Raw genomic sequence first — 19,882 nt, 5'->3', positions numbered from 1 at the left:
CTCAGCCATGTGAATTTTGTTCCTTAAGCAGAGCATCTGTCTTGAAACAGAAGAGTTCAGTACATCAGTCAGCCATTCACAGTGTTAAATCTGGACCCATCAGTTGTCATTTCCAATCTTTATCTTACCACTTCTAATTTGATTCTTTTAATCTCTTCACATACTCCCACTTACTCTGTTTCAATGACACAAATTAACCTGTGCTCCATCCACCTCACCACCTTGGCTATATTCTATTACAGCTGTTTTACCCTTGTCTTACACCTTTGCTTTCTAATTCATGCCTTCACTGCTCCCTATCTTCCTGACCCACAGCTGTACTGACGTTCTTCATGGGAATCTAGTTTATGAGAGATGTCATAAAAGTTGTTTCACTTGGTTTTTAATAGAACATCCCACTCACTTGGTTAAAAGATCCACAATCCTGCAGAGGAGGGCAGGCAAATCCATTTCCTATTTGTTTAGTGTTATGAGAACTGGGCAAGCACCAGTCCTTATTCTGCTCCACATCCCTTTTGCCATCCTCTCCCTGGGCTGAAAGTTATGAAAGTCACATGTGATTTCTGTATCAGCATAAGTAAGGAGCTCAATTTTACTTTTACCTTTGTCACAGCCATCTAACAAACAGCCTGTGTTTGCTAAACAACATGGCCAGTAGGAGAAAGGCACAGTTGGGAGCAAACAAAACTGGCCAAAGGATTCCTCTTTAAATAGGGTTTTAAATAGACATAATTTTTCTGTTAAAGCATATCAAAACTAGTTCTGTAAAGATTTCCAGTGCTAAAAATGCGAAAATTTTTTCAAACATGAAAAATGGAAAGAAAGACAAAGAATGGCAAGGAGTCAGGAAACCCCATGAGATCAACACACCTTTAAACAGCCTACCCACCCCTTCCTCTTCATCTACTCTTCAGGATTATTGTTCTGTTGCCACTTAAGTCCATACCAGCATTTCAAAGTGCTAAGGTGGAGAGTTGAAACACGATGCCTTAAAAGCCTCTGTGGTATTGGAGAAGAATCAAATGCCATATAAGTCCTATAGCTATGTGATATTTCCAGCAAGTTGATGAATATCTTGAAATATTGTTGTTACAAAAGGAAGTAATTTATTTAACTTTCTTTTCCCCTCCCATAATGTCTGGTTTATTAACCTCCTTACATTTCCATAAATTATATCAGTATGAGAGGAAATGATTAATTGAAGATTATTTCCTCAAAAACATTATTCCTGGTCATTAACAGTTTCAGCAAACTGCAGTGCCATATAATCTAAACACATTATTCTACTTTTAAATAGCCTTGTGTTTTATTACTTTGCTCTAAAGTATTATGGCCATGGAACCCAGGGGGCATCATTACAAACATTCTGCAACTACATCCTGAGTTTTCTCATTGCATACAGTTTGCTGTTAAAAATTCCTGTCGTGTCCTAGATGTTTTCCTTGATGAATAATAATGAGGCTTACAAAAAAATTCACAATTAAATTAATTGACTTCACATATTGACATGTTAACAGCTGTTAGGATTTAAAATGCAATTTAAAAAAACCCCAAAATAGTAAACCAAAAAAAATACCATGGGTCCTTACAAAGATAGAGGTGTTGATGTAGATTTTTCAAATGGTGTACTGATATGGGGAAATTTTTTTAAAAGTTTTTATCTTTAAACACTTTAAAGAAGTCCAAATTCTAAACAAAAAATTACATAGCTATTAAGGGTTATTAAGTTTCATGGTATTTTTTTTTTCCTGCTTTACAGATAACCCAAGTGGTCAGGTCCTGGAGGAAAAGATTATCTATGGAGTAGAGAATAGCAGCACTTTCCTTGAGTGCAGTCCAAAATCTCAGCGTGCCGTAGTCTACTGGCAATTTCAGAAGCAAAATGATGATCGCAAAGAAGAGGTACAGTAGGGAAAAAAAAAAAAAAAAGATATGCCAATAATTTTCTCTATAAAAGTAGACTTCAGTCTGAGTCCTTCCCAGAATAATTTTAGTTGAGCAGAACTTGTCTGTAACATATGATTTGCATTGTTCTCCAGCATGTTCTCACTGTTATTACCATAAAGTCCTGTAAGGTCCCTGATAGGTTTCATGGATTGTTGCAGCAGCAAGCATTCATGTCCTCTCCTTGCTCAGGCTCCCTGCAAAACACACTGGTTTGCATCAGAGATCCTAGAAACAGAAAAAGCTAGCATTCCATCTAACTGTCACCTGAAACATCGCACAAAGAATTTATGAACTTAAATATCACAAGGCCTTAAAATTGCCTTTGAGAAAAAGCTTAACTGCTTCCCCCTCATCATATTGTTTGAGTGAAGCACAGTCTGGCAGGAGCATCCCATGTGCTGCATGCTCTGAGACTTAACTGCAGATAACAGAGTCAGAATGAAGAATGAGAACTGTAGTGGACACAAGCACAGTCTGGCAGGAGCATCCCATGTGCTGCATGCTCTGAGACTTAACTGCAGATAACAGTCAGAATGAAGAATGAGAACTGTACCACTACAGTATGGAAACTTTTATTTTCATCAAAAGCTCATAAAGGCAGAAACACTTGCTTCCCTGTTTGCATTACACTAAGCTGATACTTTATTTTTCCCCTTTTCTTGTCACCAGCATTCTTATGTTATTAATCACCCAAGTGTTCAAGTTGTATCAAGGCAGGTCACACACATCTTAGGAGAACAGTCTCCTCTGGTCGGTAGGGAGGTCAAGTTAGGGAACAAAAACTGGTTTTTTGCCTTGAAGTATTTGTAAGTATACGTACATATATTTAAAGCATGTTCAGAATAGTTACATTAGCTGCTTTAGATATTTTTGTTTTGTTTGAATAAGTAGTAAATTACTAAGAATTTATTCTTGGTGAGAGAACAGCAAACAGGTCTGTCCTTTTCTGACTGCATCAACACGTGCATTCAGAGAATGAAGTTACATTCTAGGTATGAATTAATTCGGAAAAAAACCCCAGTATTTTGAACAGCTGCTTTTTGAATATTAAAATTTTTAGATTTGATCCTTAGTTGCTTTGTAAATTTTTCACTTTGGCAGAACCCACTTCTATGCATGAGAGTTTTTGTAGCAAGAAACAGGAAGAAAAGAACCTTTCCTACAAATGGATCTAGATTTGACTACAGATAATGAGACCTCAGTAATACAGCTAAATGAATCCATGTTTACTCTGCTGATTACAGGCTCAGGTCTTCTGTAGTCTTTCCAGCAACTCCGTCTGACATAGCTGAAACAGATCTTTGTTCAGCAGCAGTAGTTACTAAGGAGTAAATTCTTAATTCCCCAGACTCTTGGCATCATATCAGTTTTTCCAAAATATTTGAGCCTTTCATGATAACAGATGACTGGCAAAGGGTTTTCCATTTTTGTAGGTTTGGGAATTCTTGGCCAGGTCTTACCAGTTAAAAGGAGCAGTTATGAAGAAGTAGCATGGTTAGAGGATAATGTGGCACATATATGAAAAATAACTATTGAAATTACCACTTTTTCCCAATACAGATAAAAGTGGGTGATCACATGATCCGGACAGAACAGGGTCTATTGCTACGAAGTCTTCACCGGAGAGACTCTGGTGTTTATTTTTGCCATGCTGTGGAGCACGGCTTCATGCAGACCTTGCTCAAGGTGACCCTTGAGGTGATCGATAATGAGCACCTGGAAGAGCTGCTCCACAAAGAAGAAGATGGTGATGGCTCCAAGATCAAGGATGCAACCAACAGCATGACCCCCAGCCAAAAGATCTGGTACAGAGACTTCATGCAGTTGATCAACCACCCCAATCTCAACACCATGGATGAGTTCTGCGAGCAGGTTTGGAAAAGAGACCGCAAACAGCGCCGGCAAAGGCCTGCCAACGCGCAGGTGAACACAAATAAGTGGAAGCACCTACAAGAGAATAAAAAAGGTAGAAACAGGAGGACCCATGAATTTGAGAGGGCACCACGTAGTGTCTGAGCTACATTACCTCTAGGAACCTCATCCAAGTAGAAACTTGTATAGACAGATAACTGGAAAAAAATGCAATATTCATGAACTTTTTCATGGCATTATGTGGATGTTTACAAGAGTGGAAAGTTCAAACAGTTTCCACTTGGTTTAAATAAAATCCATTTCTAATTTTCCTAGCAAGTCCTTCCTCCCTGCTCTGATTCTAAGACCAGAAAGACCAGAGTTTCAAGGATGATAACTCACCTGGACCTAGGTTACTGCTCAAAAACTTCCGCAAGTATTCAGCAGGCAAGTTTTGCTTTCTCTTTTGACAGAGATATAAAGAAAATAGTGTGTTTCATGCTGTCATCTTACAGGAAAGAAAAACAAGCCCCACCTTTCATCATCAGCACTACCATTTCTAGACTTATATAAAACTGCATGAACTCATTAAGCTGATGAACGTCTAAACACGTGATTGGACACAAGGATTTTGTTCTTGTTTTGTCTACCAGTTCTCCTGTTTATACGTGCTAGAAGAGGAAAAACAACACTGAATGAGATTGATTGTGGAAATCTGAACAACATAAGCCATCCATCATCTGGAAGAAAAAAAATATGTGGAGTACACTGGCCTACTACTGATGACTTCTTTCAGCTTTGATCTAAAGATGTATTTTATTAAAAGTATAATTTAAATGTACCATGAAAAAATATGCAGCAAACATTAGCTCCTTTCTAAAATAGATTAGACTTTTTGTCTTAGAAATATTGTACTTTCTAATTATTGGTTTAGAGGAAAAAAGACAACTTCCAATTATGACTGCTTTACTCTTTTGTTTGGGAAAAGTTCCAGGGGAGCTGGTCACACTGCAGTTAGCCTCCTCCCCTGTCAGTAATCTATATGACATGTAACTTCAAAGCAATTTTAAAACTAAGCTATTTTGACATGAAAGTCACTGTATAGCATGGAAGTATTCTGCATTCTGTTTTTCTAACTATGGTATTTGAAATTATTCAACTTGTTAATACCTTGCTATAGATTGAACCAATGAAGAGGAGAGCATTGATTTTCAGTTGTATATTTTTTTAATTAAAAAAAAACAAATAGCATTAAAATACCCTCTGCTAATTACACTCTTGCTTTCTTGGTTCATATTTGTGAATGCTAATATTTAAATACTGATGCTCACAGACTGTAATATATCCATGAGCAAAGCTCACATTCAGTTTAAGGAGTTGTATTCCCAGCTCTGTGGTAGAGATTTGTCCACTCTAATGACTCTCATTGCTCTGTTCTTTCTGTGGGCCAGATCACCGAAATGCACAGAAACAGCATTAGGCCACATAAATAACAACCCCAAAGCCAGCTCCCCATTTTAAGATCTGAGGGACAATTTTATGTGTGTGTGAAATCTGCTGAAGTAGTAAATAGGTGAAATTAGCTTAAAGACTAGTTAATACTAACAGAAAAGTTGGTCCTGCACTTCTGTCTTATTCTATATACAGGAGAGCAACAGAGTAAAACAGAAAATGCACTTGCATCATGAGTGTCAGTTTGGGGTTATAAGTAGTGGATTTATTCACCTCAGCACAGATGTGCCTTTGGTCCCCAGTTCTATGGTGTCCAGTTCTTTTGAGATCATCTTTCTCCAGCCTCCCTTATTTTATCTTGCTAGAGTCTGTAAATGACATAATTTCAAAGTAATGTCATTGTGGGGAAAATTACTAGAACAAAATCCTTAGTTTGCTAAAGGAGCTTTTATATAAAAGTGTGTCTGCACTGATGACTGATCCGTTTTGTTGTTATTCACTCTGTGGTATTTAATTTATCAATTTATTGCTACACTCTCAACCATCCTTATCAGATACAATATAACACAACTGCTGTGACAGCATCTCTCACGATGTGCCCCAGCCTCCTTGCCACTCACTAATTCAAGTATCCTTCTGCTTAGTGAAGCCTTGGCTTCTTGCCTGTGTAGAAATTGGATTTTCACTAACAGCTGAGTTACTTCAGTCCCCTTTGAATTCTTTGGAGGGGATGAACTTGCAGGATTTTTTTTGTCATTTAATTCTTCAGGAAAAAAAGTCATTGAATGGTCTAGGACAAGGCTGTAGGGTCATGATTTAAGACAGTACTTGGGAATTTATTTTCAAAGCAGCTTTAAGTCTCCTATGTTTAACCTGACTCTTGTAAACTTCAGTATGCTGGTAAATTCCCATTTTTTCATGATGTGCTGAATATGGATGAATTAAAACGTGTTCAATTATGTACTTTTCTGTACAGAAGTATTAATTTTTCAGCTCAGCTTATGGTTAATTTCTGACCACTGTTGTCAAATGAATTATTTAATTTTAATCACAGAACATTCTTTAGCCTTTTGTGAAGGGCTATTGTCTACCATCGAGTTACTACAATACTCTTTCTTACAAAACGAAACTGTTTTTAAATAAACCTCAGAGAATTCAGTGGGAAAATTTCAGATTTATTTCAATGCACCCCAAATCACTTTGTTTCCTTTTTACAGATTTATGGAATTGCCATGTAACTTTTTTTTCTTTCTATGTTCATAGCAACTGGTTCTATAGGAACTCCTTAAAAAAAAAAAAAAACAAACCAAAACCATCCTCTTTCACAATGCCTGAAGAGGAAACATATTAAATCAAATCAGAATTCTAAGATATCTTTTTCTATAATGAGAAAGATAATCTGTGGGAACAAAATTACAGAAGTTGCAACATTTTTACCATGACCTGGCAGTCTCATTGAATAATTGATATGATCATGTCTTACAAACTTCAGCACAGTCCTCACTGACATGAGTAGTCTTGTTTAAGTTTTTGTATTTGTTTATATAAAGAAGAGGGCAAAAGATCAAGCCAACAGTGGAAATTTTTGATTTTTAAGTTCATGTTATGGTCAAGTTAAAGTAACATTTAATGCTGATGTGAAATGAACTTCTTTTCAGAAAGCATAGGCCTTAATGAATTAATGTATAGAAAGATGCCCTGCAGCTTCAGTGAGATTCATACCCCCATTTATGTCATTATTGTTAAAAGCAACATAAAGTTTGAAAATAAAGATTAAAGTGGTATTTCTGTAAATGGCCAACAAAACCCTTTAAACCTCTAGTTACAGACTTTAGGAGTAAAAAGTTGTGTTTAAGCTGGAGAGAAGCAAAGGATTTCATTTATAACCAGAAAAATCTATTTTCATTCTTTTAAGGTATTCATCTGCAAGGAACAAAAATATATTTAATCTTATTCTTAAACTCTTTTCACTTGCACAGATTACTGAAATGGGAATTTGTTCTGTGGCTCCTAAAAACTGTATGGTTATGTTAAACTATAACATCAAACTGAGAAAACATGCATCTCTGCAAAACAAAGTTAAATCTTCATGACCCAATAAAGTCACTATGTAAAAAAATTAAATTAAATGCATGTGAATGCGCATTTACTGTTCCTTTTTATGTATTATTTAGTGAATATCAATGGTATGTGTTTAATAGTTCAGTTTTTGCTACCTACACATTAGTCAAAAGAGATGTAAATATTTTTGACTAGGTAAGGAGGTACAGTGTAAAGTACTGTTATCTAGAGGTACTCCATTTCGGTGTGTTCAGCAAAATACTAAAATGCAAGATTTTGCCACACAGGTGATAAGGTGGTTTATTTGCTATACCAGTGTCTGAGTTGTGTGCTTATTCTTTAAACGCATTCCTCACTGGGTAGTAAATAATTCCACTTCTGTATTTATCACTTCAATTCAGATGGGAACTAGAAAACTGGAGAGAAAGTGTAATGAAACTGCTGCTGTAAATTATTTCTTTTAGCATGTATTCAGTTGTTAAATAAACATTTCTTCCAAATATTTGAAGTTCAGTGTCTTGACTGTTTACACAGAAATGTGCCCTGTAACCTTCATGAGCATATGGAGTGCATTGTTGCCAGTATAATGCTGTCAGTGTGTATGAGCTTTGTTTATTAGGCCAGAAAGATTGCTATTAGTATTAATGGCATTTTTTTTTTGTTTCTTTTTTGAAGGCTGCAAACTAATAAGCCTGAAATGAAAGGCATGAACTAATCTTCAGCCTATCTTTTGGCACAGCTGCTGAGCTTGTGCAGATAAAGCCATACGTATACACACCCCCACTCTCCACTCTGCCCATGAACCAAACTGTAAATCAGCCTGGAAGCTATGTGAATATGAGCAAGTTGCTGTACTTGATGAAATTTCACTCTGTGCAATGCTAATGACTTAGGACAGCTATGCTGCTTCACTTTAGAGACGGGCTTGCACAGAAAGCAAGTGGAATAAATCAGGTTCTGTCTGTTACCAACATACCCTTGTATCCTTAGGTAAACTTAGCAGCTGTTGGGAAGTGCTTAGGGGCTCCATCTAAAAGTAATATGCTGTGGCACTAAGCATTGTGCAAACAGCTAATGAGACAAATGGCAGTCCTGGAAAGCATGAGGTTTAAATACACTAGACAAGAAGTGGAGGAAGGAAAGTATCGTTATTTCCATTTGGCACGTACAGAACTGAAGAATCAACCAGTAGTACTGAGCTGTCACTAATCCATTCAGCCTCACCCGTGCTCCTTCCTGTAGGGCAAGGATAGAGGAGTCTGGTTCAAAAGGATGCTGTAAGGATATTTTATGGTTACTACTGTTTTCTGAAATTGCAAATGAGCCCTCAGCAGCCAAGCAACTCACTGGGTTACAAAAAGGATAAAATGAATATGGCAAGCCATGAATCCACTAATTGCAAAAGCAGTAACTTTGTATTTCTGTGACCAGTGCACAGCTTAGAAATACAGAGGAATACATAAACTTCTTTCTGGATGCAGCCACACTGTGTCCTTTACTAGAATTCCCTGCAGAGCACAGCTAAAATGGTGTCCTCTGTTCCTACTCTGTATGTTGCCAGGAACATACAATGGCTAGGGGCCACCTTCAATGACGAGTGGGAAGAAAGAAGAAACATTTCAGATGTTATGCTTATATGTTCTTATATACAAATGCACAGATAGGTAGATATACATTTAAATAGCCAGCTTTCACTGAGATGAAATCCTCTTTTCTCTTAAGGATTTGAGGCTCTAGATGGAATTCTAGTACATCTGTGAATACCTTTGGTGGCTTTGGCTGTAAATTGTTATAAATGTGAAGACTAAAACACACTATTCTGTTTCCTTACAGGTCACATTCACTGAGCTCCCCATCAAACATCAATTTAGTGGCAGGCAAAGTTATGTTGTTTTTTCTAAAGCATAAAACAAAGGGACTGTTATCCCTAGAATGGTTAGTAACAGGATACAAACAGATCAGAGTATTATTCAGCTAGCTTCTTTGCTCCCCATAAATACTTGCATGAAAGGCTGGAGGAGCTTCATTGAAAAACTAGAAACTGTAGAGACGAGGCCTTATTTGAGACCTTTTTGTCCTGGAATTTATAAAAGGTTGACATTTTGGAGAACTTCAGGATAATCCAAGCCAAATCCCGAAGCTCTAGTATCCAAACTGAAAAAGTTTCACTTAGCTTAAGAAAGCCAACTCCCATTTCTCTCTTAGCAATTTTTCACCCCTCAGGAAATGGGTTTCTGCTTACATCAATATTAACCTGAAGAAGTCATTATATGTTTTCTACTGTCCTTATTGAAGGTTACTCTCTTCTTCAACACACCTGAGGAACCCCATTTCTGACAACCAGCCCTGCTGGAGCTGCTTCTCTTGTGACATCTGTTAATACTATGCTTAAAAATGTCCTGTTTTCTTGCACAGGTATAAAATCAGGCCTTGGTGGGCAACAAAAAACATGTCTTCATTGAGCTATGAGGTACCAAGTGAGAAGATTCCTGTCAGGAAGTTTAAAGGGATGGAAAGTTTCTGGTCTGGGGGCAGTAAGGGGTCTCTGAGGACCTGCCAGCCAAAGCCTGACCCCCACATCCAGGACAGGGCAGGCAAGGGGACAGCTGGGGCAGCTCCAGCCCCTGGCTTCAGGAACATCTCCTGAGCATCAGCCCCTGGGTGGATCTGGCTTGACATGGCCCAGGGGCAGGGTTGTGTGGGATTTGAGATGGAATCCTGCAGCCTCTCTGGGGCAGGCACGGAGTGCCAAGGGCTGCAGCTGGCGCTGGGGCTGTGGGCAGGGTGGGATGAGCCCTGGAATGGACTCCTCAGTGCAGTCAAGTGAACCTGGTGCTTGCAGCCAAGGAGGCTCAAACACCCTTCCTGAATTGCTTTTAATCACCTGACATCACTTGTCTTCCACATTCAGTTCTCTGCCTTCTGAAACCTACAATAAACCAGCAGTACTGTAACAGCACAATTTGCTCCCAATTTGATTGGATCAGGTTAGTTGATGTTGAAATAAAAAGGTAAATTTACACCAGACAGTTACTAAGAATTAATGTGCACAGGATTATAACACTTTTTCTTTAATCAGAGACAACCTCATGAAAATAAAGATCTGGCCTTCTCCCCACACGTAAGCCTGCCAGGTCCGCCTGTGCACAGCCACATTCCACAGACCTGCATCTGAGGCACCTGGGACAGGTTTTGAAGGATGAGTCTGATTTCACGAACAGACCCAGTAGTTTTTCAAGCCATTCCACCTTACAGCCTAGTGTAAATTGCATGTGATCCTGTGTCCTGGGAACAAAACTTTTCACTTCTCAGCGTGGGGTACCCCTGCAGCCTGTATTACTTTTATGCTTTATCCAAATATATTGTATTCATTTCTCTGTGAGTTTCATGATCATCTTTTCTTGTAAGCATTTTAACATGAATTATGATTGTTTATGCAGAGGCAAATGGAGATGCATGTTTCTTCATGGAAAAAGGATAAAAAGTCTATGGTAATTCTGTTAGATCTACTACATCAAGTAAATATCAAATATGACTTGAACTTCTCATTTCTTGCTATAGCTGCAGGCAGGAGAGGAAAAGAGCAGACAAAAGAAATACAGACATTTCAGCTATGTTCTGCAGTCATCATTTCCTTAAGCCCTTAAGTTTCATATGTCACTTTTTTTCTGATCTTGTAGCACTACATAGAGAGCATGCATTCCTACAAACTGCTTTTGCTAAACAATACCACACTGAATAGCTCCATAAATCAGGACAAACAGACAAACTGTGCCAACTCCTCTGAAGAAGGCTTAACTTACCTCTTCTGTTTGTTATTTGTATTATTATAGCAGGACTGTTGCTTCTCTTTTTGTAAGGGTTTTGTCAGCACTTTTATTCTAAAACTCTATTTTTGGGGCTTCATAATTTTGTCTACAAGTTAAAAATTATAAGTATCAGCTTGTAATCAACAAATAATTTCATTGTACCTTAAAATAAATTGCTATGCTGTGATCAAAATTCCATTTTGAAAACAAACTAAAAAAGATTACAACTTTAGCCGTGTCAGGTCATTGTTTTAGTGACTGCACTGCAAAAAAATTATGAGTGGGATAAAGCTAAGTGAACATAATGAAAAGTTGTTAACCTGGCTGGATTTTGTGTTTGTTTTAGAAACATCTGTGTACTCATCAGAGGTCCTGTATGAGACAGCAGTTGAAGCACATTCTTCTCTAATTATTTGTGACTTAATCACATGTGGCTGTCCCTCAGGTGTGTCCTGGACTAGAATGTTTTCTTGCTTCCTGCCTGTCTCTTCATTTAAGCTGATTTTTGGTTGCTGTTCTATGTGAAGATAATGTAGACTCAATTCTTTCCCCAGTTTAATAGGGTGTGATGTCCAGTACAGATGAATAAGACTGATTGTGCTGTTTTGCATTCTAGACAGTTAAGGAGAACTGATGTTTTTTCTCTGTAGTATTTGAAATTTAAAGAATGGAACTGATCTGGATCTGTTAGAGCATTGTGGAATTTTTCACTGGATTTCCCTTTAGTGATGAAAGATGTGCACACACCACTCTTACAAACATGCCAATGCTTCTAGAAATCAGCAAGTTGTATTTTTTGTCTTTAATGCTAACCAGTATACTTAGCTAGATCCTCACCCAAATAAATGAAGCTGTGTGCTCCACCACCATTTCTGTTGACTGGAATTCATCAACAGTCAGGGTACTGAAAGGTATGAATTCAATCCTTGTGCTGTTCACTATGGCTCAAAATGTTACTTATGAAAGCTAAACAGTTCGATGCCAGTGTAGAGCAATTGAATATAACAGAGCTTCAAGCTATGATAAATGCTTCACATCTGTATCTGTGATCTTCACAAGCTGGACGGGGAGAAATGGCTGAATGTAGGAAAATTAAACTACTTGTAGTTAAGTTCATGGTTACATGTCAAAACAGCAGACAAAATGCAGCTGAAAAAAATCTTCTTTGGACACAGAGTGGATCACAGGCATGCTTGGCATATAATGTTTGTCTCCTAGAAATTCTCCTGTTTGGCATTCACTGTGCTTTCACAATATGTTGGCAGTTGCACATACTGTTGCTTGAGAGAAAAGTATTTCTGCAAGTATTTGGATCTATTGTTAACACTATATCCTTTTTTTTAGCTCTTGGATTTGGAAGAAGCTGAAACCTTAAGTAGAGCTCCAGGGATACTTCCAAGTATGGTGCCATCACAAATTACAGTTTGCTTATAATCTCTGTGTAAATCATGACAAATCTTTCTAGAACCATTAAAGGGTTAGAGGTGGTCTGTGGATGGAAATGAAAAATACCACACCATAATATCTGGATGCTTTTTATTGAGAAAAAAAAGAAAAAAACCCACATCATTTAATATAAATAGGAAACAAGAACACAAAATGCCATTTCCCTTTCAAGTCTCACTGTCTTCTATATTTTATTCTATTTGAAATTTTATTTTAAATTTTATTTTATATTTAATTTAATTTTTAAAAATTTTTCTATTTTGTCACAAGTATGAATGTTGCTTCTATTACAAGCATTGAACATTTTTGTGTTCCTTGCAAGCCAGTTAAAAAAAAAATGTCACTAAGAGAAGAAATGCTTACCAGGTCTATAAAATTGTCTGTATAACTGTTAAACTTTGACTCTTACACTAGTTGGGTCAGTTAGATTTATATAGTAGAACCAGCACATATACCACAGAGATAATGTGGTCTGTTGAGGAATACTCACTCTTTTTCTCAAGGCAAGGCAGTGTACTACTATTTCCTCCCTTCAACTGGCTTCCCAAAGTGGAATTTAATTTGTTAGTGCCAAGGAATTGCATCCTGAATCCTTTATTCCAATGACTCCTACCAGACAGCTGATCCTGAATGACGCCTGCAGTATTATACCTCTGTCACTCCTTCAAGCCAGGAATTTACCCCAACACCGGAGACCTCCACAAGGATTTATCCAAATCCAAAATAGTATTAGAACTACAATGCTAAAGAATTAAAAATGTGAAATATTTCCATAATAAATACAAGAAGCTACAGTAACCTCTATAGACCCAGTTTTCTATTAGAAGGACAAAGGGGTACATGCTCATGCATGAGGCTCTTCCCGTTCATTTGAGTATTACAGGCATAATGAACTGCTAAAAACCTTGGAAAAGTTCTTGGAAATGAGTGAAATCTGCTTCAATCATAGCTCTTGGAAATTCCATCATTGACTTTAATGGAAGAGGATCAAGCCAGGATTTGCATTTCCCACCGTGAGTCACTAAAAGCAAAGGCTTGAGGCATTCCAAGTCAGGCTCTGTGTGGAAACCTGTTTTGGTAGTGAATTAAAAGAAGAAGGTGCAGAAACAGGGTTTCTATGAAATGACATTAAGCTGCATTTCATTCTATGAAATGAAGCTGCTATAGATAGGACATGCATTAGCCCTCATTTTGCATTTGAATTTTAGGTACAGTGGCAAGAAATGTTGACTTGAACTCCCTATTTGATTCACATAAAATTTACATTGTTTTTTTCTCACTCTGGAGCTGAGTGCCTGTCTGTGGTCACTCAGAAAGGTCACTGACAACACTTTCAACACCATAAAATGACCCCCAAGATCTCTGCAGAAGATCTTGATATTTGAAGTAGACTTGGAGAAGAAAACTGAAGAGAACTGTCAGTTTTTCTTATAAACACCTCCAGGGAGTATAAGATTCTAGTATTACCAAGAAGGATATTTTCACATCATAAAAAGAGTTCAGACTGAATTTTAAGCCAACTGTTCCAACTGTTTCAAGTCTGGGGTTTTTTTCTTTCAGCATCTTCTCAGAAATTATGCTTTATAAGAATGGATTAATATAGAAAGTACAATACTTGTCGTAAATAATTGATGTGTGTCACTCAGTTCCATGTTTCAGAAAAGAAATACAAGTTGCCTCAGAGAAAAACTGTTCTTCAAGGGTAGTAAGGAGATAAGCTGCTCACAGGGATACTTTGTTCCTAGAGTTCATCTTAAGGAAATCTTATGATTTAAGTTTTTATGGACAGTTTTCTCTTTCTGGAGGAATGTGGAAATGTAGGTTGTTTGGATATGTTCAGGGCTGTTCATTCAGTTAGAGTTAGACATAATCATGTTAGAACTTTGAGAGGCTGAAATAAATCTGCAACACATTAATTAGATCACAGGTACTGTGATCTAATTAATGTGTTGCAGATTTATTTCAGCCTCTCAAAGTTCTAACATGATTATGATCACAGGTACTGAAGGTACTGTAAACCAAGGTTTCCTCATGCTGGACTGCATATCTTTTTTGATAACTTGGTAAATTTCTGTATTATTTTTATGAAGTATGTGTGTATTTGTTTATCTGTTTCATCAGATAAATGGTGGTTTAGGATGTATATTTGTAAAAATATCTTCACTGAATGGATTGTCAAGATCCAGAACAGGCTTCAAAGGAAAATGGTTGAGTTAGCATCCCTGGAGTTATTTAAAAGATTTCTAAATGTGGTGACCGGGGACATGGTTTAGTGGTGGACTTGGAAAGATTTGGTTTACAGTTGGACTTTAAAAAAAAATGTTTTCCAGCTTAAATTATTCCACAGTTCTATAAATTCTAAGTTGTAAATCTTTACTATTAGGACTCAAGAATCCATTCTTATTAACTCTTCATAACATAAGAGCATAATGAACAGTGTTCTTGCCCAATGACCTCTCTGAAGCACTGGTAGAAAGTCAATGTGGATGTAAGACTATAACAAAAAAAAAAAAATCCCAAACAAATGCAGTGATAATTCCTCAGAATAATCTTCTACCTTTCATCTCTTTGATATCTAATAAATTCATATAATATCCTGTTACCTTTACTGGGACAGTCCTTGAGTAATCCATCTGCAGTCATCCTCTGTTTGCCTCCTTTATTAGAGGCAAAATATATTAGAAGATTCACCTAGGCTTTTTTTTCTACCCCACATACCGTAGTTCCAACCTCTAATTTCTTATGAAGTTGGCTAATTGCATTCTGTCTGTCTAATATTCTCAATATATTTCTGCTTAGGGTAAATGCTAATTCCGTTCTTGTTTCAGCATTAATAATATTTGCTGTAGTTTAACAACTCTTCTCTTCAAATTGAATAATCTGATTCTTTTATTTAAGATCCCAAAGTACATTCTATGTCTCCACATTGAGAAGTATTTTGCAGGTAAGTATATGAACATAACTATCAGATATTGAGAGATAACAGATATTTAAAACTCCTATGTAGCATTCAGTACTAGTTTTTATTTACTGGTATATTGCAAGATTGTGAAAAGACTTACAAATTACAATATTTAATCATGCAATACACAAGTAAGAAGATGACCTGTACCAAAATGGTAATTACAACCTAAAGTAAGAAAGAGCAGGTCAATAGAATAGTCAGCTGGGAAGAACCACCAGACAATGCTGAGATACTACTGATTAGTCTAATAATTGCTTTATCACAACAGCTAACAAGCTATTGCTGAGCATTGTCTTATGAAATGCCAAAGACATTTCCACTGAAGACTGTGAGAAAACCGATTGCACAGCTGAAACTCTGTAGAACAATGCAAATAATGGGATTAAACTTCTTCTATCATTATCCATTTTATTTTTATAAGCATGATGGGAAACCAATTATGATGACAGCTGCGATAAGTCTTTAAAAATTGTACTGATTATGTCTTGTTTCCCATTACCCATATGAGGAATAACTAGAAAGAAAAATAAACCTGATCCTACATGCACAGTGCAGCCTAGTGTCTTCCTAATTCACTCTAACAGCTGTTTAAAAACAACTGAATTCAGTGAATAATCAAATTAAAACTATGTAAGTAACCACTTTGCTTCTAGAAGTGCGATTCAAATCAACAAAAATTAGGATTATTTTATGTTGTTTATTATATGCATTGTTCTTCCTACCTATGTAACTTCCAAAATACCCTCATGGATTCATGGGTTCGGGTGAGGGCTTGTGTTTTTTCTGTGATGGGGTGATGGTTGCAGAGGATGTCAGTGTATATATGTGAACATTTAGCACATTGCCCACAATCAGAATTTGGGATTGGAATGGAATAACAGATGACTGAAAGAGGAAAGACATCTGTATATGTTTGAAACCACAGTGATTATTTATCTTGGCGTTTGTTCATAACCAGTAGATTAAAAGTACCTCTTCCATAAAAAGTCAAATAATTTTTTTAAAACTAAATTGAAGGATTTCTTATTAGATCCTTATCAAATATTAGCTTTTTAAATTTATTATTGAGACAGCCAAAATTACTTCAATATTTTATTAAAAATCATGTATGTTTTTCTTAACTTCTTTTATGAATGGTGTTTCATTTCATGGGCTTCTTTTAATATTACAAGAAATGGTACAGCTTTTTGTAGGGAAAAAGTAATCAACTGAAAATTCCCTTTTTAAAAAACTTCAATTTCTCCTAGAAATCTTAGTACGTATTATTTTCCTCAAACTGTTTGGGTCTTAGAGCTATCATATCTTGACAATGCTAACATTAATTTTTATTAATTATAAGCAATCATAGCAAATTTTTCAGACATATAATGGGAATGGGACTTGATCTATAAAAGCACTTAATTATCCTATTTTCTCATGCCTTTGGTAACAGCTTTATTTCTTCATTGTGTCACATGTAGGAAATAGTGCTCTCACTGTTCTACAGCTGAGAACTCAGGCCAAGGGTAACCCAAGCGGATGGGTAACAGTGCCTGAGTGCCTCAACCAGAAAATGAACCCAGCTTTTCCAAGCCTGAAACCACAAAACTGTTTGTTCTTCTATAGTAAATGGGTTTGCAATATATATTTCCACATGATTTGTGTTTGCACTACCCCAGAATCATTCACAAAATAACCTAATCATCTACAAAATGACCTAAATTCCTCACCACAATTTCTGTTTGATATGAAACGAACTACTTTTTTTTTGTGTGTGTGTATAATATAGCCTCTCAATTTTTTTTTTTTCATATTTTCTCTCATTTTATAACATATCTTGTTTCATAGCAAAAATTGTATGTGGTATGAGTTCAAGCCAGCTCTGTTTAAACTACTCAGTGTCTTTTAAACATATGAAATATATTTGATCAACTATCTAGGAAATATGATTTTTCCATATGGCTTAGTTTTCACATAAGGGAGTTTAGTGTTTCTTTGGTGAACATAATGTGCTCAGACAATTATAATAGGTAAAGAGTTGCAAACCAGAGAGTGGGAGAAGCAGGTGTCCAGCTGGATTTTCACATAGGAAGGTCATGAAGGTCAGTGATAGTGATGAGGTCTCAGGGATTCCCAAATCTGCATAAAGCTATTCCTTCCTTTCCCAATACACTAATCTCCTACTACTCTGATAATCCAGTGACTCAGGAAGCAAGGCCTGTTTTTTTTTCCCTTTTGTTTGTCAGAAGCAGACTGAATGACAACAATTTTCTGAATTACTACTTATTAGGGTGGAACAAGAGTGTTTGCAAAGGTCACCACCCAGAAGAATATTCATTCATTGATGTATCAATATTTGTCTTCCTGCTGTCAGACTAGAGTCTCCAGAGAACAAAAACATAATGGTAGTAAAATTTACAGCCAGGTATGACTTTCCCCACTGCCCTAAAATGGGAACACGAACAATTTGATACCCTTATCTGGCAGAGAACCGAGTGATGTCAGCCCATTATAAGGGAATACTTGATGGTCACTTCCTTCTGCTTTCCATTTCCCACAAAGGGATGACTTTCATCCACATAAGTTGCTTGATCTTTGTCAGTTGCATTTTATTCTCTCTTGCCTTTTCTTCTGTTTATATGATTCAGCTTTGCTTATGATCTAAAAGAATGTTTTTCTTGGTGTTTCCCTCCACCTGTTCTCTTTATAGATTACCCTTCCCTCATGATGTTCTCAGCTACCTTCATCTGAAGATTGTTCCCACAAAACAAAATGCAAGCACTGAAGGGAATCGTCTGAGGGAGAAGAACCTAGAACAAATAATACAGCCCTCTTTGATAATTTTATTACTGTTATTTCTCATTCTCAGTGCAGCAGACTTGGAACAACTTGTGAAAATTAATGAATACTAAAGTCACTATGTTAATTATGAATAGTACTACTTTTTGATTTCATATGAGGAACACTGTATAGATGCACAGAACTTTTCAGATAGCCTCAGTTAGCAGCCTCAGTTTTCAGATAGCCTCAGTTAGCAGCAGAGCCATTTGGCAGGTTTTGATGTTTTCAGATTCAACCTGTGGTAAATCTGCATCTAGTTTTTCATGGTAAAACTTGGCTAAAAGGAGGAACAGCGAATATTCTTTCTGACATATAATAAGAGAACCCACATTCCCCTAGAAGTACTGCCCTTTGAAAGGAAAATGAGAGCTAACCCACATCTCAGATCAGTTGGGATTTGTGGAATGATAGACAGGGACACTGTTGGAGAAGAGGGAGCAGATCCAGGACATAGAATAAGCAAGATACTACTCTATCTCATTCATGGGATTTGCACTGTGTCTGTTGTTAAGAAGTTATGCTGCCAAGCAATTCTAAACAGCCACAAATGAAAGTACAGCATCAGGTGGAGGAATATATTCAACCTCAAACCAGAAAAGAGCTGAAGTGGAGCAGATGGGCCATCAGATCCCTGTAAAGGAGAAAGCTGCACTAATGAGGGTCTTGGCTGTGTGTCGACAGGACCCAAGCAAGACGTGCAAGAAGGTATTTTCTGTTTCAGAGTGTTTATTCACTTCCACATTTTGTTACAGGATTAAGTATAGCAACAGCCTTTCCCCATGATAACAATAAATTAGGTAAATTAGTTCACTTAGCTGGTCAGTGTAAACAATCTCAAATTCTACCACTTAAAGAATGGGGGTGCATACCTTTACCCAAAACAGTGGCATAGTGAAGACATCTTATGGCCTTGGCACTGGTTTGTTTAAGTCTGGAAGAAAGAATCATTGGAAAAAAAAATAAACAGAAGAGCAGAAAAAGTAAAAGAAGAAAAAACATTTAAAAAATAAATTCTTAGAATGTGATTCAAATCCTATGAGAAACACTAACTGTTTTCAGTGTTATATGTGGTGTTGTTTCTTATTATTTAATTCTTATTCTGCTGTGGAAAACAAAGCTTTGAATATTCTTTGTAGATTATAATTACATTTAAAGACACACAAAAAAAAAAAAAAAAGGAAAAAAGAAGGGAAAAGGAAGGTAAAAAGAAAAAAAAAAGAAAGAAAAAGAAAAGAGTAAAATGAAAAAAGTAAGAAAATGTCTATAGTATCATTGATGATTCACCCCACTCAAGAGAAATTATGGCCTGAGGTCTGATTTTGAGCTGATGACCACTCCAGTAGTCCAGATTGAGAGGCCTGGCCTATGTTAAAAAATAAAACTAAAGGCTGAACCTTGAAGCAAGTGGTTAGTTGCTTTCACAGATCCCAGGCAATACAGAGCTGGCTCAAAACTTGAATAAGTAGCATTTTCCGAAATGGAAGTTTTTATATTCTGGATAGTCATTGTATTGTAAACACATTTTATTATG

The 19,882-nt window shown here is 36.7% G+C and overlaps 1 protein-coding gene across 1 annotated transcript in view; it reads left to right on the top strand.

Moving 5' to 3' along the window:
- The window catches only part of SEMA3A (semaphorin 3A), a 163,507-nt gene extending 158,436 nt beyond the window's left edge, over positions 1-5,071 (top strand). Inside the window, exons 16-17 of the mRNA XM_041413422.1 lie at positions 1,760-1,902; positions 3,508-5,071. Of these exons, the coding sequence (XP_041269356.1) occupies positions 1,760-1,902; positions 3,508-3,963 (599 nt within the window). The 3' untranslated portion in view covers positions 3,964-5,071. The remainder of the gene's footprint in view (positions 1-1,759; positions 1,903-3,507) is intronic.
- The last annotated feature ends 14,811 nt before the right edge of the window (positions 5,072-19,882 follow it).

Source organism: Onychostruthus taczanowskii, unplaced genomic scaffold, assembly GCF_017590055.1.
Source record: "Onychostruthus taczanowskii isolate IOZ18803 unplaced genomic scaffold, ASM1759005v1 scaffold41, whole genome shotgun sequence".
NCBI classification, from domain to species: domain Eukaryota; kingdom Metazoa; phylum Chordata; class Aves; order Passeriformes; family Passeridae; genus Onychostruthus; species Onychostruthus taczanowskii.
The sequence above is the reverse complement of the archived record's forward strand: the minus strand, read 5'-3'. Positions and strand labels throughout refer to the sequence as shown.